We start from the raw sequence: 25,675 nt of genomic DNA, 5'->3' as shown, positions 1-25,675 counted from the left end.
TAGAAAAAAGGATCATACGCCATGATCAAGAGGGATTTATCTCTGGGATGCAAGAATAGATCAACATATGAAATCAACAAATATGATACACCACATTAATAGAATAAAAGGTAAAAATTGTATGAGCATCTAAATAGATGCAAAAAAAGCATTTGACAAAATACAACATTCTTTCATAATAAAAATCCTCAACAAAGTGTGTATAGAAGCGACATACCTTGACATAATAGAGACCGTATACAACAAACTCACAACTAACATCATACTCAATGATGAAAGGTTGAAAGCTTTTCCTCTCAGATCAGGAACAAAACATGGGTGCCTGCTATGACCACTCTTATTCAACACAGTATTGGACTTAGTCCTAAATATTTGATTATTTGATCCTATCATAAATAGTTTTTATTTTATTTTTTCTATTTGTTACTAGATATGCACATTTTTGAAGTGTACAATTTGATAAACTTTGACATATATGCCGGTGAAGCCATCACCACAATCGAGATAATGAACATATCCATATAACCCTTTCATCCTGCCTCTTCTCACCCCTCCACCTGCCCATCCCTAGGCAACCATTGATCTGCCTGCTGTCACTAGAGGTTAATTTTCATTTCCTAGAGTTTTATAGAAATTGATTCATTGAGTATATATTCTTTTTTGTATGGCTTCTTTCACTCCACATAATTATCTTGAAATTAATCTATGGGGTTGCATGGTAGTTTTTTAAGAAACTGCCAGACTGTTTTACTAGGTGGCTGTAGCCTTTTTTAGCATGTAATATCATGAGGGCAGTATTTGAGAGTCCCAGTTCCTTCATATCCTCAGGAGCAATTGTTATGGTCAGTGTTTTTAATACTGGTCATTCCAATAGGTGTGTAGTGGTGTCTTATTGTGGTTTTGTTTTGCATTTCCCTAATGACTAATGATGTTGAATTTCTTGTCACCTGTATATCTTCTTTGATGAAACGTCTGTTCTGATCTTCTGCACCGCCTGTTTTTATAAGGGCCAGCAAAAGTTGAGGCATAGGGTCATATCAGGAGCAAAAGTTTTTACCTCTTTTTTTCTCCCTGCAGCCTCCCTTCCCACTCTCTTACAAAATTCAACCTTTTTATAAGAAGTTGCTCAGTATTTTTTTAAATAATACTTTACTTTTTAGAGCAGCTTTAGGTTCACACCAAAATTGAACAGAAGGTAGATATTTCCCATATAACTCCTGCCCCTCCCTGGCCTCCTTGATCTATAGTAGTACATTTCTTACAACTGATGAACCTCAAGGACACATCATTATCAGGGTCCATAGTTTACTTTAGGGTTCACTCTTGGTGTTGTACATTCTGTGGTTTGGACAAATTTATCCATGTTGTGTAATCACCATGACAAAATATCATACAGGGTAGTTTCACTGCCCTAAAAATCCTCTCTGTTTCACTTATTCTTACCTCTCCTCCCACTAAACCCTTGCAGCCACTGATCTTTTTACTGTCTCCTCATTTTGTCTTCCTAGAATGTCATATAGCTGAAATCATACAGTAATGTAGCCTTTTCAGACTGGCTTCTTTCACTTAATAATATGCATTTAAGTTCCCTCCATGTCCTTTCATGGCTTGATCATTCATTTATTTTTGTTGCTGTATATTATTCCATTGTTTGGATGCACCACAGTTTATTTACCAATTCACCTACTGAAGGACATCTTGGTTGCTTCTAAGTGGGGGTCCTCTTATTACTGGATCCCCCTGGGCCTCCAGGAATTTGTCAATTGCAGTTCAGATCTTCCTACCCTGGCACTGGTGTCCACAGAGGTTTCTGCTTTTGATTTTGTGCTCTAGTAAGTTGTGATTCTCTGTATCAACTTTCTGTCTCTCCGGTTTGGGAGACAGCAGCTTGACCTGTGACTTCACTTCTCTAATGGATCTAAGAAGAATTGTTGATTTTTCCATTTGTTCAGTGTTTTAATTGTTATTGGGATAGAGTGGCAACTTCTAAACTCCAATGAGCCAGTCCAAAAATCAAAGTCTCTCAGTTACTTTTTGTTTAAAGACATCTAGTGAGTGTGAAGTGGTATCTCACTGTGTTTCTGATTGCAGCATTTGTTTTTAAAGGTACATAATATAATGGTACATCTTACAATTTACGGTGTGATCTCCATTTTATAGGTGAGAAAACCAAAGCATAGGAAAATTAAGTCCAAGGCCACGTAGCTAGAAAGTGGAAGGACTAAATTTTGACTGAATTCAGTCTAACACCAGGGCCTATACTTGTTTTTGTTTTTTGACCAACTAGACTTTAATTACATGATAAATAACTACACAAGTGAATATAACTTTAACTGACATTCCACAAAACAATTATGATTTCCAGATTTGTATGATGTAGTTTTTAATCTTACACTTGCAGATGCTTCAGCTTAACACTTATTCCTCTTTCTCCATTGTCATTCTGCTAGCCATCTTGAAGTAACATTGTTTAGTATAAATTGTACCACTGAGTTTGGTTTTACAGTGTAAAACTGATGTTATATCATTAATAGAGACACCATGTTCTCCAAACACTGATGGTGCATTGTATTCTTTAAATGAAATCTGTGCAGTAAAATAACAGACTGTCTTCAAAACTAGTCTTCAGTCTTCTGTTCTGTCCAGAAGTATAAGCTATTGATTTTTTAAAATTTCATTCTTCTCTACTGGTAATTTTTAAAAACTGAGATATAATTCTCATGCCATAAAACTCACCTTTTAAAGTATATAATTCAGCGGTTTTTAGGATATTCACAGAGTTGTGTGACTATCAACATTATCTAATTCCAGAATATTTTCAATATTCCATAAAAAAAACCTTGTACCCATTAGCAGTCAGCCACTCTCTGCTTCACCTCCTCCTAACCCTCATCAAATAATGTATTTTCTGCTCTATGGATCTGCCTATTGTGGACATTTCATATAATGGAATCACACAATACGTAGCCTTTTGTGACTGGCTTCTTTCACTTAGCATAATGTTTTTGAGGTTCACCCATGTTGTAGCAGGTATCAGTCTTCATTCTTTTCATGGCTGAATGATATTCCATTGTAGAGATGTATGCAACCTATTTTGTTTGAGTATGGGTATACAACCCATACTCAATCAACTTCTCCGCTATACTACCTGTCAAAACACGGAGGGCACAGTCATTCTATTATCTGATATTGAAAATACAGGAAGAAGACCAGGTTTGGGACAGAAAGACAATGAGTTCAGTTTTACACGTATTAAGTCTGAGGTTCCTATGGTAGCTCTTTGTGCAGATGTCCAATTTATAGCTAAATATGCAAGTCTAAAGCAGAGGTAAGGTCTGGCGTGAAGATACTGATGACGAGAGGGAGACCTGAATTACCTGGGTGCTAATCTGAAACCATGCGAGTAGAAGCAAACACCCAGAAAGATCAGACAGAGCACAGACAGTGCTTATATTTGTAGGGCTCTGCTAGATAACACATTTACTCTACGAGTTTAACAAATTAAAAGTTCACTTCTACCTTAGACTTTGGCCCCCCAGGGAAATTTCCTCCGAGTGGTAACTCAGAAATCCAGGCTGGCTACGTCTTGGGGCCCTACCATCCCAATTCATGACCACTATGATTGCTGGGAAGTGGGAAGAGAGAGCTGGAGCTCAAGCAGGAGTTTTAAGGGACTAAGCTGGGGAGTGAAGTGTATCAGTGCCACTTACTAGCCACTGGCCAGAATAAGCCATGTTTGGACCCACCTATGCACTAACAGGTTAGAAAACCTAGTACTGTGGGTAACCGGAAACAGGAGAAGGACCGGGTAATGGTGAGTGCTAGCAATGTCTACCACATTTCCAGTGGGGAGCAGTCTTCAACTCTCATTCCAAATGCAGTCTTTCCACTACCATCAAAGGGGATGGAGGACTTCTCTGGTGGTGCAGTGGTAAAGAATCCACCTGCCAATGCAGGGGACACGGGTTCAAGCCCTGGTCTGGGAAGATCCCACATGCCGCGGAGCAACTAAGCCCGTGCGCCACAACTACTGAGCCTGCGCTCTAGAGCCCGCGAGCCACAGCTGCTGACCCTGCGCGCCTAGAGCCCGTGCTCCACAACAAGAGAAGCCACCGCAGTGAGAAGCCCGTGCACCGCAACGAAGAGTAGCCCCTGCTCAGCGCAACTAGAGAAAGCCGCACGCAGCCGCAAAGACCCAACGCAGCCAAAAATAAATAAATGAATAAATAAATTTATTTTAAAAAGGGGGAGCAGGATGGACAGTGGGAAAGACCAAGAAGCATAAGATTTACTGTACATGCTAAGATCAATTAAATATTTATACCTTGACATAAATAAATACTGAAAACATAGTTACAAAATTGAAAGGAAAAGTTTTTTTAAATCCATGAAATGTGATTTTTTTATTATAACTTTCTGTGTCTTGCCTAGAGTACTTTACCTTCCCCTGTAACATTCTAATGTTAGTAAATTCTTACTTAATTTAATCTGGATTTATAGACACAGTTTATTACTACATAATTATAACTGGAACATGGAATTGCTTAGAATACAGTGTTCAAAGAAGTTTTAATGAAATTCATTCACTTATTTAATAAATATTTATTGAGGATTATACTAGGCAATAAGGATAAAGTAGTTAACTAGGACACACAGTTCCTGCCTCAAAGAGCTTATAGTCTAGCAGGGAATGAAGACAATTAGGTATTTATAATATAAGGGTGGTAAAGACTATAACACACATAAAAGGGACAACTCATTCAGACTTGGGAGATCAGAGAAAGCTTCCAAATGAAAGTGACATCTAAGTTAAGACCTGACATATAAGTAGCCTTTGGTAGAGGGAGAGGCTACATTACTAGGCAGAAGAAAAATTATGCGGCAAAGGCCTGAAAATGGACGTAGCGAGTAAAAGGTAGCAAGAAGTGAGGCCAGAAAGCTGGTGAGGAGCCAGACCGCACATGGCATTTTGGGCCACGTAAAGGAATTTGGAATTTATCTTGAGAACCATCAGAAAGGATTGAAGAAAATTAAGCTAGGGAAGGCCCTATCAGATTTTGCTTTAGGAATCACGTTCCAGCTGAGCAGGGGAAATGGACTGGAAGGGAGACCAGACGTGAGGCAGGGGGACCAGTTAGGAAGCTGTTATAACATCCAGGTAAAGCAGGATGGTAGCCTGAACCAGGGAAGGGGCAGTGGGAATGGAGAAAATACTGGGAAATGTGAGAAATACTTACAACACGGAGAATGAGCTGATGTGGTGACCATTCAATGAGTTGCAATGCTTCTCAAACTTGACTGTGCATATGAGTCACCTGAGGATGCGGATTCTGATTCAATAGGTCTGGGATGGGACCAGGAACTCTGCATTTCTAACAAGCTCCCACGTGATGCTGATGCTACAAGTGCCTGCCCCACAGTTTGAGCCTCGAGGAGCTAGAGAACATAAGAGGAGGAAGAGCATTGAAAGTAAAAAGACAAATTCAGATGCGATGCATTAAAATCCATATGGTAAATCTAAGCGGTGACATCCTGTAGACAGCTGGATACATGAGTCTGATGTGCAGAGAAGACCTGGGCTGGAGGGAGAGATTTGAGAGTCATCGGCGAAAATCTTGTGGAACTTGCCCCCCCCCCGCAACTCCCATTTCAAATGGAATAGTGGAGTTGGAAGCCAGATTGCAGTGGGTTGAAAAGTGAGAGGTGGAGAAGTGGAGACACTGACTCTTCCGAGAAGTTCAGCTGCAAAGAGGAGAGGCAGAGAGCAATAGCTAGAGGAGAGCTTGGGGTTGAGGAAGGATTTTGTTTTAAGATTAGACAGACTTGAACATGCTTAAATGCTATTAGACACAGCCGTCCATCCATAGGCCATTAGAAAGATCAGTCAGGCTTCCTGTCTGAAATGGCTACCTCATCCTTTCATTAGAAACATTCTATATTGGACTAATACTTTTCCTCTTAGCTTTGACAGCTATATTATAACTAGGACCTTCTATAGAAACAATACTTTAAAATAAAGGAGGCAAAACTGCCCAAGATCTACCTATTATCTACTGCCTTTACTCTAAGTCCCTCTCTTTAGAAGCCATATTTTTAATGCTCTCCTATCATTTTCACCAATAACAACAATTTTATTATTCCAATACATATTTTACAGTCTTAGAGAAAATCTGATATAAGCAATTAAAAGACAGCGCCCAAAGACTTAGTCACTGGATACCACAGATGTTCAGAGAACCTATGAAAGTTTAGAAGGGACAAGGAAAAGTCCCTTCCCTTGACCTACAGAAATCCGGAGTTCTGTTGGCTGGTTGTTACAGACTTAATGATTAAAGCCAGTATGCTAGAAACTGAAGAGGAATCGAGAAAAGGTCTGTGCCCTCTTAAGAGTTTATTATACCAACTACAAAATAGCAGTTTGCAAAAGGCACAAATAAAGTGTGGAAGACTGAGATAAAGGATGAAACTTAGCGGGAGACGGGAAATAGAAGGACATAAAAAAGAATTGTTGAGGCTTTGAAAGAAAAGACAAGGATGATCGATAAGCAGAAGAACACGAAAAGAACAGAGTGAATCCTAAAGGTTGACCTCATCATAGAGTATTTATATGAGATATTGAACTGCAAGATAAGTTTACTAAATACTTTGAGTAAGTTCACACTGTGACACCAAAATGTATGCAGGAGATGTCATTATTATTTACAGCTCATTTAAAAAAAAAAAAAGGAAAGCTCTTTTGGAAAAAATAGAATCATAAACTCAAAAGGACCTTGAAAGATCATCAGGCTCTTGACAAAGAAGTATAGCTGTCAGCCTCCGTCTGTAAGCACCTACAGGATGCCCCTCAGATTGCTAGCCAAGGCCATACTCTTTCAGGGCATCCCCTGAGCATGGCCATGTATGCCTAACGCAGGACACCTCTTTGCCCTTTGTTTCAGAGCCCCCTTTTATGTTGGCCAAGACTTTGCCAGATCTACACACCAATCTGAAGGCCCCTCTGCCCTACCCCACTCCCTCCTCCCTTCCTACCCTATCACAGGGATCAGATCAGCACCCTTTACATAGGCTTTCCGTGTCTAATCATGCTCCCTCCTCTTTTTACCTTCTGCAGGCAATATGCTCCCTCTCTACCCAAAAACTTCATGAACTCCTAACCCTATCTCCACAACTGTCTGATGAATACAACTAATGCAAAGAACCTACTTGTAATTCATGTATCTGACAAAAGACCTATACCCAGAATATATAAAGAAAATTTAAAATACAATAATAAGACAACCCAATTTTATTTTATTTTATTTATTTGTTTATTTATTTTGGCTGCACTGCACGGCATGTGAGATCTTAATTCCCCAACCAAGGGTTAAACCCGTACCCCCTGCCGTGGAAGTGCAGAGTCTTAACCACTCGACCACCACGGAAGTCCCAACCCAATTTTTTTAAATGGGCGAAAACTTCATTTTTTAAAATATGCAAATGACAAATAAGCACATGAAAAGATTTTCAATATCATAAATCATCTGGAAAATGAACATTAAAACCACAGTAAGATATCACCACACAAGTATCAGAATAGCTAATATTAAAAAGACTGACATGGTATACGTATGTATATACATACATACACACACACACATATATACACAATGGAATACTACTCAGCCATGAAAAGGAATGAAAGAATGCCATTTGCAGCAACATGGATGGATATAGAGATTATCATACTAAGTGAAGTAAGCCAGACAGAGAAAGACAAGTATCATATGATATTGCTTATATGTGGAATCAAAAAAAAAAAGATACAAAAGAACTTATATACAAAACAGAAATAGACCCACATAGAAAACAAACTAATGGTTACCAAAGGGGAAAATGGGGAGAGGGATAAATTAGGAGTTTGGGATTAACATATACACACTACTATATGTAAAATAGGTAAACAACAAGGACCTACTGTATAGCACAGGGGACTCTACTGAATAGAGTGTCTAGCAGGAGCCTTTTGGGGTTTTTTTTCTTTATTGTTTGGGTTAACCCCTTGTCTTCCTGTATCCAGAAAAGCCCCCTTTTTTCTAGGGGCTTTGTTTGTATGTGTGAGGCTGAGAGAAAGCTACAGCCCCCTAGGATGGGCCACAGCCGTACTCCTCCCTGCCCTAGGAGTCAGCACTGTACCCCAGGCCCTCGACAGCACTCCTGAGTGTGTGCGCCATGTTCCCCTTTCTCTTTCCCTCTTTCCTGTCCCTCCATATGAACACCTCCAGCACAGACATGAACTCTTACTCTTTCCTGTTTCAGTGTTATCTGTATGCTTGATTTGTCTTTTTTTTTTTTTTTTTGCCGATCTCAGGATAGTCACAGGCTAAGATTTAGGTTCCCCCATCCAGTTGGGGTTAAAGACTCAAACTTTCATAACCCACTTGGCCCTGGCTTCTGTTGCCTCAGAAAGGGATGTTATTATCTGCGGAGGCCCTAGGGTGAGGGCTAAGGCCTGCATCCTGAGCCCACTGGAAGCCCAGCCCTCACTGCTGTGAACCCTGGGGCCTGAACCATGTCAGAACTTGCTGCTGTCTTGTCATGGATGGACAGATGGACGAATGGAAGAGTGGATGGATGGATGGATGGCCATGGATGCAAAATGCCTTGTCCACAAACAGCTGAGCTGAAAGTGTCTCAGTGTGCATGACAGCCTGCAGCAGGAGCATACGTGTGTCTGTCTGTGCGGACAAAATCTTTACACTTTAAGGTTTGGAGATATTCAAAAGGAAATGTCATGGAAGCAGCTAAACCAAGGCCAGCCACCTCTGGATTCTGAATCTCAGGAAATGGGCAGGGCTTCTTGAAGGCCCTGATGAGTCATCTGCTAGGGTCTTGGTTCAGTAAAGCACTGAGCAAGTTTGTACACCAACCAGGGGGTTAATATAAATACAACCAGCATAGAAAAACTCAAAACTATGCATACACCAAAACCAGAATGCCAAGTGGTGTGGGCAAAGGCAGATTTCTGACCCTTTGGCTCAACCAGCCCCCAAATAAAAACATCAACAAAGACGAATCAAGAAAATAAGAAGCAAAGATTCATGATAAGCTGTGGGAGGAGGTGCGAGGTGCGTGTGTGTGTGTGTGTGTGTGTGTGTGTGTGTGTGTGTGTGTCAGAGAACAACCCTGGGGTCGGGTTAAACCCCAGGCTGGGAGGGGGAAAGGAAGTTCCCTCACCACAACTTAGCCAAACCTGAGCTGCCCCGAGGTGCTGTGGGCCCTGCCCCAGCTGGGCGGCTGTGTCCCGCCTAGGGCAGGGCCCATGCTCCTCCCCTTCTTGGGATCAGATAGCAGCTGCCCAGGCCTGCTGGGCCAGGGACTGACACAGGCTCCGCCTACTCATTCAGGCTGCCTGTGGAATTAGGTCACTGCTGAACCATGGTACCTCCTGCCTCAGCCCCAGCAGACCTCAGGAGGCTGGCCCCAGACTCACTCAGTGCCTCCAGCAGCCGTGCAGACACAGCGTCCTTGGCCACCCACCTCACGCCCATCCTGCCCACTGGGGGCCAGCACAGCCCAGATGAGGCCACTGAAGGGCACTGGAGGGGTTTATAATTTAAATAAATTGCTGAGGTATAAGCCGCAAGTCTGGTCATGGATGCAAGTAGAGTGCCATTCTTCAGTGATGAGTCCAGAGCAATACTGGCACACGGTCCCCACGACGAGATTCCACAAGTCAGCAAGCACCTGAGCTCACCTGCTGATTAACCTGCTGATTATGCAGATAGTTGCTGTTGGGGCATCGAGCTGCCTTCTGTGAAAAAAGTTATGTGCCAAGGATGACGTAGGCAACGTGGAGAGGCCTTTCACAGAATGCAAACACCATTCAGGTAACTTAAGGATGAAAGCTTGGTGAAAGCAAATCTGTTATTTACACTGCTGGGTATCGTGGCCCCGTCTCACTGGGCACTCAATAAATATCTATTCACTGAAAGTAAGGATATAAGAATAAGCTGTAGCAATTGCCTTGGTGCCCATCTGTTGTCAGGATGGGGCTTTAAGTTATGAGCTTTATGGACACACTTATAATACCCTATAATGGAAAAGAATCTAAAAAACAATATATATATACATGCATACATATATATATATAACGGAATCACTTTGAGGTACACCTAAAACTAACACAACATTGTAAATCAACTATACTTTAATTTTTTTTAATTTTACAGTTTTTTTAGGTTAATTTTTTAAAAGATTAAAAAAAAAAGACTGACAATTCTTTCCAAGTGAGGAACCACAGGATGTGGAGCAACTGACACTCGTATACGATGCTGGTGGGGGTGTAAGTGGTACAATCACTTTGGAAAACAGTTCAGCAGTTTCTTATAAAGTTAAATTTATACTTACCACCTGACTCAACAATTCCACTTCTAGATATTTACCCTAGAGAAAACATGTGTACACAAAATGACCTGTACAAGAATGTTCATAGCAGCTTTATTCACGACAGCCAGTCCAAATGTCCAACAACAAGTGAATGGACAAACCATGCTATATCCATACAATGAAAAGAGTACTTAGCAATAACAAAGAACAACCTACTGGTACATGCAACCACATGAATGAATCTCAAAAACATTATGTTGACTCAAAGAAGCCAAATACATAAAAGGACATATGTGATCCCATTTTTATGAAGTTCTAAAACTGGCAAAACTAATCTTGAGTGATAGAAATTAGATTGGGGTTGCCTCTGTGAGGCATTGATGATTGACTGCAAAGAGGTATGAGGGAATTTTCTAGGGTGATGGAAATTTCTATATCTTGATTGGGTGATGGTTACACAGGTATATATATTTGTCAAAACTCATCAAACTGCACACTCAAAATGTATGCATATTACCACATGTAAATTATACCTCAATAAAGTTGAGTTTTTAAAATGTATTCCCAACATTTATAAATGCTATACTAAATAAATACCAAATACTGAATATATAAAGACTATATCTAATAGTATTTGTTGGTATTGCAAGTGGAATATTTATCTCATCTACATTTCTAAATGGTTACTGTTAGAAAATAAAGAGGCTATTGGTCTGTTTATATTTCTTATATACAGAGACCTTATCAAATTCCCTTATTCAGTTGTTTTTAACCAAAATCCTTTGGATTTTCTAGGCATACAATCACATAAACAGCAAATAAATAACTTCATCTCTTATTATCCAACATTTATACAGATTACTTCTCTCTTGCATTCACTAGTCTCCAAAAGAATCTTGAATAATCATGGTGATCACCAGATGTCTTCTCTTTTCCCTACTTTAAAGGAAATAGCATAATATCTCAGTGTTTAGAATAGTACTTGCTGTTGGACTTTTTTATAAAGTCCTTATCAATTTGTAATTTCTTTCTATTCTTTCTATTTTGTTTTGCTAATAATGATTTTTTAAATTTTTCAAATGACTTTTCCACTTTTATTAGTACAATATATAGTTTTTCTCCTTTAAATTGATGCAATGAAATATACTTACAGATTTCCTACTATTGCACAGTTTGTTTTCATGAAATAAAACCTCTTGAATTATTCCTTTGATAAGGTACTGGATTCTCTTTTGAATACATATTCATAAGCTAACTTGAACTTTGGGGTTTTTTCATATTAGCTTTAGCAGGTGACAGTAAATCTGGTTTCATGAAATGATTTAGGGAGTTTCTATCTTTTTCTGTGCCCTAGAAGAGTAGAAAATAACATTTAATTATCCATCATTCTTTAAAGATTAAAAAGGATTTCAAGCATATAACTGTGAAATTGTCATCTCCATGCTATTTTTTATAGTAGATATTTAATCTCCAATTTTTCTATGGTAATTAGTTTCTTCAGGTTTTCTACTTGTTGGATCAATTTTATTAGGAAGTTATTCATATCAACTAAGTTTTCAGATGTGTCACTCTTGAGTTTTAGTTAGTGATTTATAATATTTGAATTTTCTCCTCTATCATTACCTTCTTTCTCATTTCTATCTTGTATAATTTTGTTCTCTTGTCTTTAATCAGGGTCAAAAAAGGATTGTCTGTTTTATTGGTATTTCCAAAGAACCAGCTTTTGGATTTACTAATGAGGTTTGGGTTTTTTTTCTATTTTATTAATTTCAATTGTTTTCTTTATTGCTTCCCTTACGACCATTTTGTTTCTAATTAAGATGTATAATAATTTTGTCTTTTTTTTTCTTTCTTCTTTAATAATAAAGACATTAAAGCCTACAGAATTGCCTCATAGGATAGCTTTCATTTGTTCCCAAGTTTTTTTGGTAGGAAGTATCTGATTTCAATTGTTTATTGAATATGTTGTTTTAATTTTTATTTCCTTTTTGATCCAAATGTTATTTAGGAAGGTGCTTATAATGTCCAATATTATATTTAAATTATAGTTAAAATTATTGGGGTCATTTTTATTATTCATTACCAATTTTGTTGGATTATGATCAGAGAATAGAACCTGTAAAAATCTCTATTCTTTTTAGTTTATTAAGGTATTTTTTGTGGCAAAGTATACAATGTTTTTATACATATTCCATGAACCTACCAAATATATCATATATTTTTTCATATATTAAAAATATATATACAAAAAAATTCTCTGTGAACACTTAAAATTATAACCTGTACCACCTGACCGCTCTCACTCACACATACTCATATAGCTCTCTTTACTTTGCTTGCTTTTAAATTTTTTTCATAGCATTATTATGATCTTGTAAAAAACTGTATAATTTACTTATATAGTGCTTATTGTTTATCCTCTGTCAACTCTACATGAATGTCAAGTCCACCAGAACTGGGACTTTTGTCTGTGTTGTTCACTGATGTATCCCAAAAACCTATAACAGTGCCTGGCACAAGGTAGTTCTTCAAGAAAATATGTTAGCTAAATAAGTCATCATTACCACATGAGCACGCAAACAAAGGGCAAAACAGGACTACTGCTGGTGTCCATTCATTCACTAAGATCTGTTTCAACATCTGTTATGGGTCAGAACGGTGCTGGTGCTGAGCACATACAGATAAACAAGTCCCTGTCCTCACCAATAGTCTTTTCTGGCATTTGAGAAGGAACTGGAGTCAGCACAAGATACTGTGAATCAATGAGAAATACAGTTCGTTTTATAAATGCACTCTTTATTTATTGATCTCAAAATGGCCGCAGTATCTAATTTTTTGATCTTATTGTACTTCATTCCAGACTCCTACAATTAAAAAAGTTGGGCTGTCCAACCCTTTAAATGCACTGAGGGGGATTTTATTTTTATTTATTTATTTATTAAAATAAATTTATTTATTTATTTATTTTTGGCTGAGTTGGGTCTTTGTTGCTGCATGCAGGCTTTCTCTAGTTGCAGCTCTTCATTGCTGTGCGTGGGCTTCTCATTGCGGTGGCTTCTCTTGTTGCGGAGCAAAGGCTCTAGGCGCACAGGCTTCAGTAGTTGTGGCACGCAGGCTCAGTAGTTGTGGCTCATGGGCTCTAGAGCGCAGGCTCAGTAGTTGTGACACGTGGGCTTACTTGCGCTGAGGCATGTGGGATCTTCCCGGACCAGGGCTCGAACCCATGTCCCCTGCATTGGCAGGCGGATTCTTAACCACTGTGCCACCAGGGAAGCCCTGAGGGGGATTTTAAGACAGACGGAATTCCTCAAAAGAACTACCTTGAAAGGTTTTGTCAACGCGCGCATCTCCAAAACCCGACCCCTGTAGAGACCTTGATGGGAAGGGACAGGGTTTCACTGAGGGTCGGCGCCGCCTTCTGCAGAGGTCAAGGTCGGACAGGCCCCACTTGGGAGGAATTCGCCTCGCCCACAATAACTGCACGCCCACACTTCGAGTCAAGCGAGGGAGCTCCCACAACACCAGGTAGCAAAAAGGCTCGGGCGGGAGCCAACATCCTCCCCAGATCCAGAACCCTCCTGGGACGCCCTCCCATTGTCGAAACACCGCGCACACCCACGCGCACTTCAACGCGCACGCGCAGCCATCCCGAGAGGCACACCGCCCCCCGCCCACGCTCAGTCTTCGCCCCCGCCCCTCGGACCGGAAGGAGTTGCCGGCGTTTCCGGCGCCGGCGCCTTGAGGAATCCTCAGTGATGTCGTGGTTTCGAGCCGCTCCTTTGGCCCAGGGTCCTGGAGAGGAGGGGGACGTTTTTGACGAGGAAGCTGACGAGTCGGTCCTGGTGCATCGGGAATGGCGGAGCCACATGCAGAGACGAGTCAAAGTAAAGCTGCGTGGAGGGGGCGGGCGTCCCTTGCTGTACCGGGTTGTGAGGAGAGGCGCACGGCGTTGTGAAGAGGCGGGGACCCGAGAGGAAAGGGCCGAATGGTCCGGGCCCGGCCCGGCGCTGCCCTCCCTACCCCCTCATCATGCAGTGCTGCCCGCGTCCCGCTAGGGTTTCCCAGTGGGTTACTTGAAAGCGCGCGACACCACAGGACGCGTTCCTCGAGCGCCCGCGGGGCGAGTTGGACTCCGGGGGGCGGCGAACAAAATAAACTTTGTCTTAGGCTTTGAAGAGATTTCAGTTTGATGAGGATCAGAGGGAAGGGGATGGGGGAGAAACGTATACACTGACTGTATGTGTCTAATTATGGCTGTCAGAGGACATGTACGCCGTTGACATGGGTTGCTTGAAGGGCTCGGGAGCCTAAAGTTAGGAGTGGTGGTAATCAGGACAGCTGGAAAAAGTGCACTTAAGAATGTTGTCGAAGGGCATAAGACGAAGCTAACGTGGAACCCTGGTGGCTAGGTAAGGGAGTATTCATGTTGGGTTTGGGTTTGTTTTTTTAATTTGTCGGGTGTCAATTATCCATCTCTCAGTTGTCTCACTTTTGAGAGTCGGCTTAATACCACACCCCCAGTTTCCAGGTGGAGCCTTCAGCGCCTAGTTCAGGGGGAGGACCGAAGGGTGAGGTCCATTCCAACTAGTATCCTTGCCAACCATTAAGTTGCCGCTAAATCTGCGCTTGTTTAATGCTTCGGTAAAATAGTACTTGTTTAGCATAACAACCATGTTGTCAGTGTCAGAAATGCTTTACGTAAGGCTGAGGCGAGGCCAGTCCGTACCGAGCATCTTTTGAGTGCTGGGGCGGGACAAGAAAATCCCTGCCCACAGAGGATTTGCAGTTTACTTGAATTTAGGTATCAAGCAAAATTTCTCAAGCCAGACCTCTCATGGTCCTTTTGCTAAAACCAGTTTCCTCTTTCCCTACTTCAGTTCCAAGACCTTACTGCCCTGCGTCACCCACCCACACCCGTCCAGTTGCTAAGGGGACCAAACACGTAATTCCCCATGTTTCCTCTCTGTGGAGCTACTGCTAACACAGGGTTTTGTAAAACTGTATAGAGTCAGTATTTTTTTTTTTTAATTTTTTTTTTTTTTTTTTTATAAAGGTTGATGTGGGTTTTGTACAGTCTGGTCCTTGATAATTATGTAATGTTTCAAAGTTAAGTTGCTTTATTTATTTATTTATTTTTTATTTTTTATTTATTTATGTATTTATGGCTGTGTTGGGTCTTCGTTTCTGTGCGAGGGCTTTCTCTAGTTGCGGCGAGCGGGGACCACTCTTCATCGCGGTGCGCGGGCCTCTCACCATCGCGGCCCCTCTTGTTGCGGAGCACAGGCTACAGACGCGCAGGCTCAGCAATTGTGGCTCACGGGCCTAGTCGCTCTGCGGCATGTGGGATCTTCCCAGACCAGGGCTCGAACCCGTGTCCCCTGCACCGGCAGGCAGACTCTCAACCACTGCGCCACCAGGGAAGCCCTAGAGTCAGTATTTTTAAATGTGCCCAACGCAGTGGTTGAGAATCCACCTGCCAACACAGGGGACACGGGTTCCATCTCTGGTCCCGGGAAGATCCCACATGCCGCGGAGCAACTAAGCCCATGCGCCACAACTACTGAGCCTGCACTCTAGAGCCCGTGAGCCACAACTACTGAGCCCGTGCACCACAACTACTGAGCCCACGAGCCACAACTACTGAGCCTGTGTGCCACAACTGCTGAAGCCTGTGTGCCTAGAGCCCGTGCTCCGCAACAAGGGAAGCCACTACAACGAGAAGCCTGCTCACCGCAACGAAGTGTCCTCTGCTCGCCGCAACTAGAGAAAGCCCATGTGCAGCAACGAAGACCCAATGCAGCCAAAAATAAATTAATAAATAAATTAATTAATTTTTAAAAAATGTGCCCAATAAGTCCAGACTTCAAAAATGGGATAAACCAATAATAAACTTTTATGAGAAGCATAGTCTACTTTGGTTGTATGGTTATGCCATATGTTCTAGAACCGTGTTGTTAAATAACCCAGTAGAGGCCTGTTTCATCAGTCTTCCAAATTGGTTCTATGACTTTCTAGAAAAACCTACAAAAAAAAAAAAAAACCTACAGTGGTTTACTTGGTGTTAGTTACAACTGTAATTCTTCATTACTTTCTTATTTTTAGGAAGGCTATAGAGATGGAATAGATGCTGGCAAAGCAGTTACTCTTCAACAAGGTTTCAATCAAGGTTATAAGGAAGGTGCAGAAGTCATTATAAACTATGGACAACTCAGAGGAACATTGAGGTAATTTTTAAAACTTAAATGCTGAATTATTTTAACCTCAGTACTACTGGAGGATTTTTATTAAAGTAATATCTAAAAGCATTTAAAGTGAAGTGCTTTTCCTAGTGTTAAATCCACAAAAGAGTGCTGCAGAGCATCGAATAAAATCGCCTTAAAAAGGCAAAAGTTCATCCACTTTAATATGTGAGCCAGGTGTTGTCTTTTATTGTAAAGAAATGATAGGAAGGTGTGTATTTTTTGCTACCTGAACTACCACCAATCTGTATCTCAAAGTAATTAAAAAGAACTTCAGGTTTTGAATAAAGCTTTTAGTCTTCCACATGTAGCAGAACACAATAAAACAGACGTCTAGACTAGAAGTACATGATGAAAATTATAGCTGGTAACAGAAAAATGATTCCATTTACTTTAGTCCTAAATTTCGAACACCTGTCAAGATTCCATAGCAATAATGGCATGTATCAGAACCAAGTAATCAAATGGCACATGGAGCTAGGAGCATGGCAGGCTTGTCCTCTCTGATGCTTTATACCTTTTAAACTGCCCTCTATAGAGAAAAACAAAATGCTTCAAGGAATCACTGATTTTTAAAAGGTATAAAACAAAAGTTGTGAAAACAAAAGAAAAATTCATTACATTGAGGTTTTCTGAAATTCAGCTGTCGGGAATCAGCATTTATACTATACTAAAGTAGGAAAATGATCACATGTTTATCATCACATCAAATTAATCTTCTATAAGCTTAGAAAGCTTACTGCTAAATCTTACATCAATTGATTCCATTTTTTAAAACATCATTACTTTTCACAACAACCATTATTTCATGACGTGAATGATCTGAAATGTCAAAAAATAAAACTGTCTATACTAAAAAATTAAAGAAAAATAATTATTAGGACTAGAAGAATTCTAACCTTCTTCAATAAAATTGTTAGCTCAGCAAAGTGTCTACTCTGTAACAAAGTTGGAAAGGTGAAGTTGTCTCAAAACTTTTTTTTTCCCCTAACCTTTGGTTTTGATGGCAAGCAGCTGTATGGTTAGAACAGTGGTTTTCAACCTTGGTTGCACCTTGTTACAGCTGGGAAGCTTTAAAAAAATAATACCCCCAGAGATTCTGATTTAATTGGTCTCAGGTGTGACCTGAGTCTTGCTAAGTTTAAAAGTTTCCCAGGTGATCCTAATGTGCATCCAAGATTGAGAGTCACTAGTTTAGAAGGTGGTTGATGTCCTTAAAGGAGAAACTAATTTTTCAGATCTTTCTGTTGGTTGTATCCTTCTTCAACAGAAGCTACACAGTCATAAGGGGAAAAATCTAAAATCAGGAAGAGTGGATGTAGAGCTGTGAAGGAGGGGTTATGAATTATAAACAGTTTATATGATTAAGTCCAATTGTTTAATTCCTATTGAAAGATACTGTCCTTATATTTTTAATCCTATTTTACCATCATTACTTTCCTGATTTTGACTTGCATTACTGTTATTAATAATTTTTGCATGGTGTTATCTGGAAAAGAAACGTATAAGCCTTAGCATCAAAAATTCTAAAAGTCTTTGTTTAATTTTTTTTCTATTTAACTCTTGCTTATATTTTTGTTCAGTGCTTTGCTCTCCTGGTGTCACCTTCATGATAATAGTGCGGCTTTGATCAGTAAAATAAATAATCTTCTGGATGCAGTTGGCCAGTGTGAAGAGTATGTGCTCAGACATCTGAAATCAATCACTCCACAGCCCCATGTTGTAGATTTATTGGACTCTATTCAGGATATGGACCTTTGTCATATAGCTCCAGCTGAGGAAAAGATTGATGAAGCTAAAGATGAAAGATTCTATGAAAATAATGCTGAGTTTAACAAAAACTGTAGCAAGAATCTTAGTGGGGTAGATTGTTCATCTTTAAAATGTTGTAGAACACAGGAGCGTGCACATTCCGAAAACCCAAGCCTCACTTGGATTTTAGAACAGACAGCCAGTTTGGTAAAACAGCTGGGAGTATCAATAGACATATTACAGCACCTCAAACAACTATAAAAATTATCTTCATTTTAATAATGAAAATAATATTCAGAACATTCTTAGAACATTTTGTTTCTGAACAAGCTAACCAAAATTTGTACTGGTTTCTACATTGAACACTTCACTTGTAAGGTTATCCTTCATGGAAGTTTGAAATGTCTTCAAAATTAACACTATTTAATATAAGCCTATTTTCTTTGTCACTGGTAATTTTTATGTGGTTTAAGATATGCTCGGGAATTCCAGTTGTCATCATTTTCAAATTTCTGATCAAAATCAAGCATTTTTGGACTCATTATTAGCAGAAATGAACAAGAATCAGACTACAGTTAACCCTTGAACAGCACAGGTGTTAGGGGTACTCACCCACCATGCAGTCAAAAATCTGCATATTACTTATAGCTGGCCCTCCATACCTGCAGTTGCGAGTCTCAGATTCACCCAACCTCAGATGGTACAGTACTGTAGTATTTACTACTGAAAAAAAATCCAAGTATAAGTGGACCCTCAGAGTTCAAACTCTTGTGGTTCAAGCATCAAATGTTATTTTGTAAGGACTTAGCCCTACCTTCTGCTCTTAGCACATTGTCTTGTGATTAGGACCTCACCTTATAATCAGACCAAAGTTACGAAAAATTACCTAATGGCTAAAGTTGTAAATAGACACACATAGATGTATATAGATATGTAGACATATATATATTGAAATTAAGAGGCTAATAAGTGTAAAGCTGAAAAAATGTTTATACTGATAATTAAAATACTAAAGTTTGTTTTAGTTTTTTTATTGAGGTATAATTGATTTATAATGTTTCAGGTATACAGCAAAGTGATTCAGTTATACATTTTTTTTCAGATTTTTTTCCATTATAGGTTATTACAAAATATTGAATAGAGTTCCCTGTGCTATATAGTAGGTCCTTTTTGTTTATTTTATATATAGTAATGTGCATATGTTAATCCCAAACTTCTAATTTATGCCCACCTCCTTTCCCTTTTGGTAACCGTAAGTTTGTTTTTTATGTCTGTGAGTCTATTTCTGTTTTGTAAATAAGTTCATTTGTATCATTTTTTTAGATTCCACATATAAGTGATATCATACCATATTTGTTAAAGTTTGTTTCAGTTTTGTGTTTATTAAAAGTAAGGACACAATTCCATGAAAAATATAGAAAATACATTTCATGCTAAAGTACTTATTTAGCGTATCCAAGTTTTAATGAGTTAGTAGTGTTACCTGACAGTGTGCCAGATTATTCCTAAACTGCAGTTTTGCTTCATATTTATTTAGGAATAAAACATTGAAGCCACTGACTTCTGTATTATCTTGTAGCAATATTCTTAGTCTAGCACAGACAAAATGAGATTCAAACTTATGCTCCAGGACCTAAACATATAAAATCAGGAAAGAATTTTTCATCACTTTTTTGCCTGAAACACAAATTTATGTAACATGCCTGACTTCAGAGGCACCCAAATAATTGCCCCTCATTGATAGCCATAATTTATATCTGCCATCTACTGTTAAAGACTGATACCCTGAGAAAATCTTATCTGATAAAAGAGGTGTTTCAAGAGATTAAGAAAATGTACTGCTATGATCTTACAACCTCCTCAGAGTTCACAGGACATTACGAAATTGAAGCAACAAATTTGAAATCAGAAGACCATAAAGTATGTCAGGATTTACTAAAACGTGCTGAAGATATCAAGTGACATTTGACAGATGGTTTTTAAAAAAAAAAAGTGTACCTCTCTAGATGTAAACACTATTTCAGAGATTTACTGATTTGTCTTGTTATGTAGATACTTTTTTCCATATTTATGAATGCAGCAAAAATGTCACATCCACATGGAATATTATAAGCAGTCTCTGAAGTCTTCATGTTGCTCTGCCCTGCATATTAGATATGAAATATACGCATCTTTAATAATACAGCTCAAGGAAGTCACCCTGAGTAAAAATTTCATGAGTGCAGCAAATCTGGAGATTTTATCTGGGCTCATCCGGACAGAATTTCCTGAAGATAACACCCTTTGCCACCATTGAAAATAGGTAGTTTTTGTGTAGATGTTCGTAGAAAAGGAACTCAAGAGAATTAGCTGAGTTGAATGAAGCTGTTGGGTTGAAAACATCTCTTAAGCTTACATTGCCCTTTAAAAAAGCACAGAAGTTCCTGGACTGCAGAGGAAAATTAATGGAATGCTCATTATACTTGTGTTTCATGAGCCTCTGTATTGGAACCAACACGAGCGAAGGAAAGAAACCTTGCCTTGTGTCTTTTACCTTGCCTCGTATGTTCTAGGCCTGCCAAGTGTTGCCATGAAAAGACCCTAGGTGAAGATAAATGTAAAGCAAGACTGCCCCAGAGCAGACACAGCAGAGTTTGAAGACCCAGGACCTAGACATTAGGCTTAGATGATGTGGCTTCCTTAAAAACAGAATTTTCACCTTGAATAAATTACTTCTAGATACTGACATATGTGGGGGTTTTTTATTTGTTGTTGTTTTTTAAGCCCACAATACTATGCTTTTCTGGCATTTCAGTTGCTAGAGGTATTGAGGCCACCAAAATTTTTGTGGTACACAAACAAGCAGAAGTGGGCAGCTGAATTCACCTACCTGCATCCTTACCTCATTTATATCCTTAGCACTGCTTATTAACTGCTTTTGTGGTACACCAAAATAAAAGCCTTGAACCAAGTCCAAGATGTGCTTTTCATCTGTCTTCAAACTAAAGTTTTGTGTTCCAGTCTAAGACACAGAGAAATAAATATAGAAAGACATTCTTTTTTTTTATTCTTTTTTTTATATTCTTTTAAATTATGGTTTATCACAGGATACTGAATAGAGTTCCCTGGGCTATACGGTAGGACCTTGTTGTTTATCCATTCTATATATAATAGTTTGCATCTGCTAATCCCAAACTCCCAATCCCTCCCCCTTGGCAACCACAAGTCTGTTCTCATGTCTTTGAGACTGTTTCTGTTTCATAGATAAGTTCATTTGTATCATCATATTTTAGATTCCACATGCAAGTGATATCAGATGGTGTTTGTCTTTCTCTTTCTGACTTACTTCACTTAGTATGATAATCTCTAGGTCTATCCATGTTGCTTCAAATGGCATTATTTCATTCTTTTTTATTATGGCTGAGTAGTAGTCCATTATATATATATATATATATATATATATATACACATACATACATATATATATATATATATATATATATATATATATATATATATATATATATATATATATATATGCCACATCTTTATCCATTCATCTGTCAGTGGACATTTAGGTTGTTTCCATGTCTTGGCTATTGTAAATAGTGCTGCTGTGAACATAGGGGTGAATGTATCTTTTTGAATTACAGTTTTGCCCAGATACATGCCCAGGAGTGGGATTGTTGGATCATATGGCAACTCTATTTTTAGTTTTTTGAGGAACCTTCATCTGTTTTCCATAATGGCTGCACTAATTTACATTCCCCCTCTAGGAGGGTTCCCTTTTCTCCACACCCTCTCCAGCATTGTGTGTAGGAGGGTTCCCTTTTCTCCACACCCTCTCCAGCATTTGTTATTTGTAGACATTTTAATGATGGCCATTCTGACCAGTGTGAGTTTTGATTTCCATTTTAGAGATTCTTAATTTCAGACCAGTAGATGAAGTAAATATCATATGCCATCTTAAAGTACCAATCAAAATTCTTGCTCTATAGAAATTCTCAAATCTCCCATCATGAAGATACTTCACGCCCCATAGTTGCTTTTCTTGCTTTTGCTCTCATTTACTACCTTTTCCCAACAAACCTACTGGAAGAAGAGTCCGCAGTCACTGTCTCAAATTGCTTTCTCCCCATTCACTCCTGAACTTCAAACTGCTTTTCGCTAAGGTCACTGGTGGCTGCTAAATCACACGACTGCCCTGGTTGTATGATTTTCACTCACACACTTGTCCTCTCACTTGTCTGGTTTTCAGTCCTCCCACCTGTCTCCTCCATCACTGGACACGAGGAGCCATCTACTTTTACAGTCCTTCTGCCTGCCTTCTGCAGCGGCACTTTTTCTTGTTCTGCTCATTACTACTTACTTCAACTGGGTAAACGATAAACTTGAGTTTCATTTCCAGGCCCGAGCAGCACTGTCAGTCTGATTTCCCATCCTGCATCCTTCTCCACCGCACGCGCACACACACACACACACACACACACACACACACTACACTTCTTTATGGACACTACTCCAATGCTTTGTGGACAATCCACAACTAAAGTTATTCACTCTGACTCTTCTGCCTGGAATACTTTTATTCCATATCCTTCCTTCCCAGCAAATTCCTATTTATCTGTCAATACGAGCTCAAATTTCAGTTTTCTCAGGCAGAGGTAGTTGCCCTTCCCAGTGTTCCCTCTGCATCACTTTGAGTACCTCAGACTTCAAATTTATTCAGGAAAGTACCTTATTCATCATTATATCCCCAGCACTTACCACACCCTGTATATAGATGCATATGTGGTGCTCGATGAGAGAAAAAAATAACTATATTTACTAGCCAAAATGAAAATGAAATCAGAAATTTAGGATTCCAAAATACATCATGTTAGGAGCTTCCCTGGTGGCGCAGTGGTTAAGAATCCGCCTGCCAGTGCAGGGGACATGGGTTCGAGCCCTGGTCCGGGAAGATCCCACATGCTGCGGAGCAGCTAAGCCCATGTGCCACGACTACTGAGCCTGCGCTCTAGAGCCCATGAGCCACAACTACTGAGCCCACGTGCTGCAACTACTGAAGCCCAGGCACCTAGAGCACGTGCTCTGCAACAAGAAGCCACCACAATGAGAAGCCCGTGCACTGCAACGGAGTGGCCCCTGCTCACTGCAACTAGAGAAAGCCCACGCACAGCAATGAAGACCCAACACAGCCAAAAATAAATAAATTAATTTTAAAAAAATACATCATGTTATATACTTTCATTTTTAGAAGAGAAAACCTTTATGTTTGCCTCTTAAATTTTTTCCTTTTAATTTTGCATGTTAATGAAAATGCAGATATACATATTCTGTCTTCATTGTACTAGGCTAAATAGTAACACTAAGACAATAGTATTTACCAATCATTAAAAATCACACTTATGAATGAATAATACTACAATATAATTTTTAATGATATAAAATTTTATTTATACAGTTTTAGCTATTAAAGACAGAAACTACAAAAGAAAAAAATCTAATAACAGTAAGAAGGAGTTGGAGGAAATAGAGAAATGGGAAAGTAACAGCTAACACGGTGTTTATGATATACAGGCACTATTCTGAAAGCTTCACGGGTATTAGTTGCTTAATCCTCATAACAGCCCTATGCAGCCATACTATTCATTAGCCCCATCCTAGAGATGAGGAAACCAGGGCACCAAGGAAACTGAGTAACTTGTCCAAATCACAGCTACTAAATGGCCCAGTTGAGATTTAAAGCAAGGCAAATCTACCTACAGAGTTGATGCTAAGGGTAGATGTGTACGAAATAACATGGTAGCAGTGATTGTGTTTAGTGAAGGGACTACGAACTATATTTTCCCCTTGCTGTTAATTTCTACTTTTCTGCATTTTTCCAATCTTCCCCAGTCAGCAAATATTATTTCTATAATGTGTATAATAATCAGCAACTACAAGGAACAAAAAATTTGTTTGCTATACATCTAGAAAAAGGGAAATTCCATTCCCTACTGGGAGGAAAGAATATCATCCAGGAAGTAGTATAGAAAGGTGTGTTTAGTATATACAGAAACTAAATTCTGCATGGACTCCTTAGACTCTACACTCCTGTTAGAATAATTTGTGTCACTCATTGCAATAACGTTTCTTTAGCTTTTATAAATTCCTACTTAACCTTCAAAAACAGGATGTTAGTTCACTACTGACAAGTACATGTATTGCTACAGATTTGCCAAAAAGAGCCAAGGGTCCTTAACATTCCAAACTCCATTTTCTTGCCCTATAAATAGCCTGATCTTTCATAAAGAAGTTTAACAAAGTAAAATCAGAACTACTTACAACAGATTCGGTTCTGTGGGAAGTTGAATCCTGATGCTTTCATGCATGTGTGTACAATTCACAATTGAGAGAGAGGCCCTGAACTTCTGGATCTGATTTATTTCCAAGGAACTGTTGAATTAGTTCAAGGCCACTGGGTGGTGCTGGTGCATCCTGATATGTATTGTGCTCACAAGAACAGGAAGCCAGTGATTATCCTTAAAGCTATCTATGCCAAACAGATTGAGTCATTTATAATATTGGGAGGATGGGGAGAGGTTTCTGGGGTATGTCAAGAAAACTCTCAAAACGTAGGGTGCACTCCCTTTTTTAAAATTCTAGGCTGAGAATTTTTCTAAATCAAAATAACCAATCATAAGGAAACCTGTTCACAGAAAAAGGCACCATTTACTCTCCAAATTCCTGAAGCCTAAAAATAAACACCCAGAACCCAAAGCATACAGCCTGCAATCAAATATGATATAAAATTATAACTTTACATGCACGAAGCATTTCTACTTTGTCAGTCAGGACTGTGCCTAAACTGTTTCAAACATCAATCTCTCTCACACACACACACTCAACAACTTACTTTGTTAACCTATCAAATATGTCACAACCCTTCTTTTTTTAGTCAACAAATATACAACTAGGTAAGTTTTCCTCTACAACTCATTCAAGCTAATATTTAAGCCTATTTCCTTATGAATTGCAGAATCACCATAATGTAATACTGCTTTGTTATTTATAAAATAAGTATAAGGTTTTATAAAGAATTTTTAACATAAAGGATAAGTAATTTGTCAAATCCCTGTGATACTAATATGAGGGATTTGACAATAATAGTACTGACAGTCCTTGCCAATAAAGTAAAGCTGAACTGGAATGAGGATATAATGTAAATAACCTGGAAATAAAATCTTTCTTTTTCTTATTTGGAGACATTGCAAAACACATTTCTTCAAATATCAGATCCTAACAGCCCAAGATTCTAATTTGTGATGATAAACTACAGTGAAACATCAAATAGTACT

At 39.2% G+C, this 25,675-nt stretch overlaps 1 protein-coding gene across 1 annotated transcript; it reads left to right on the top strand.

Annotated features, from left to right (window-relative positions):
- The first annotated feature begins 14,056 nt into the window (after nt 1-14,056).
- YAE1 (YAE1 maturation factor of ABCE1) lies at nt 14,057-21,307 on the top strand. Its single transcript, XM_082399886.1, has 3 exons — nt 14,057-14,249; nt 16,468-16,589; nt 18,188-21,307. The coding sequence occupies exons 1-3, from the start codon at nt 14,121-14,123 to the stop codon at nt 18,615-18,617; spliced, it is 681 nt and encodes a 226-aa protein (XP_082256012.1). The 5' UTR covers nt 14,057-14,120; the 3' UTR covers nt 18,618-21,307.
- The last annotated feature ends 4,368 nt before the right edge of the window (nt 21,308-25,675 follow it).

This window comes from Balaenoptera borealis, assembly GCF_965194805.1.
Source record: "Balaenoptera borealis genome assembly, chromosome: 7".
NCBI lineage: Eukaryota > Metazoa > Chordata > Mammalia > Artiodactyla > Balaenopteridae > Balaenoptera > Balaenoptera borealis.
The sequence above is the reverse complement of the archived record's forward strand: the minus strand, read 5'-3'. Positions and strand labels throughout refer to the sequence as shown.

Coding starts and splice junctions, on each gene's coding strand:
- YAE1 (XM_082399886.1), top strand. CDS start 14,121: ATGTCGTGGTTTCGAGCCGCTCCTTTGGCCCAGGGTCCTGGAGAGGAG. Junction 14,250..16,467: donor ACATGCAGAGACGAGTCAAA/GTAAAGCTGCGT, acceptor TCTTATTTTTAG/GAAGGCTATAGAGATGGAAT. Junction 16,590..18,187: donor CAACTCAGAGGAACATTGAG/GTAATTTTTAAA, acceptor ATTTTTGTTCAG/TGCTTTGCTCTCCTGGTGTC.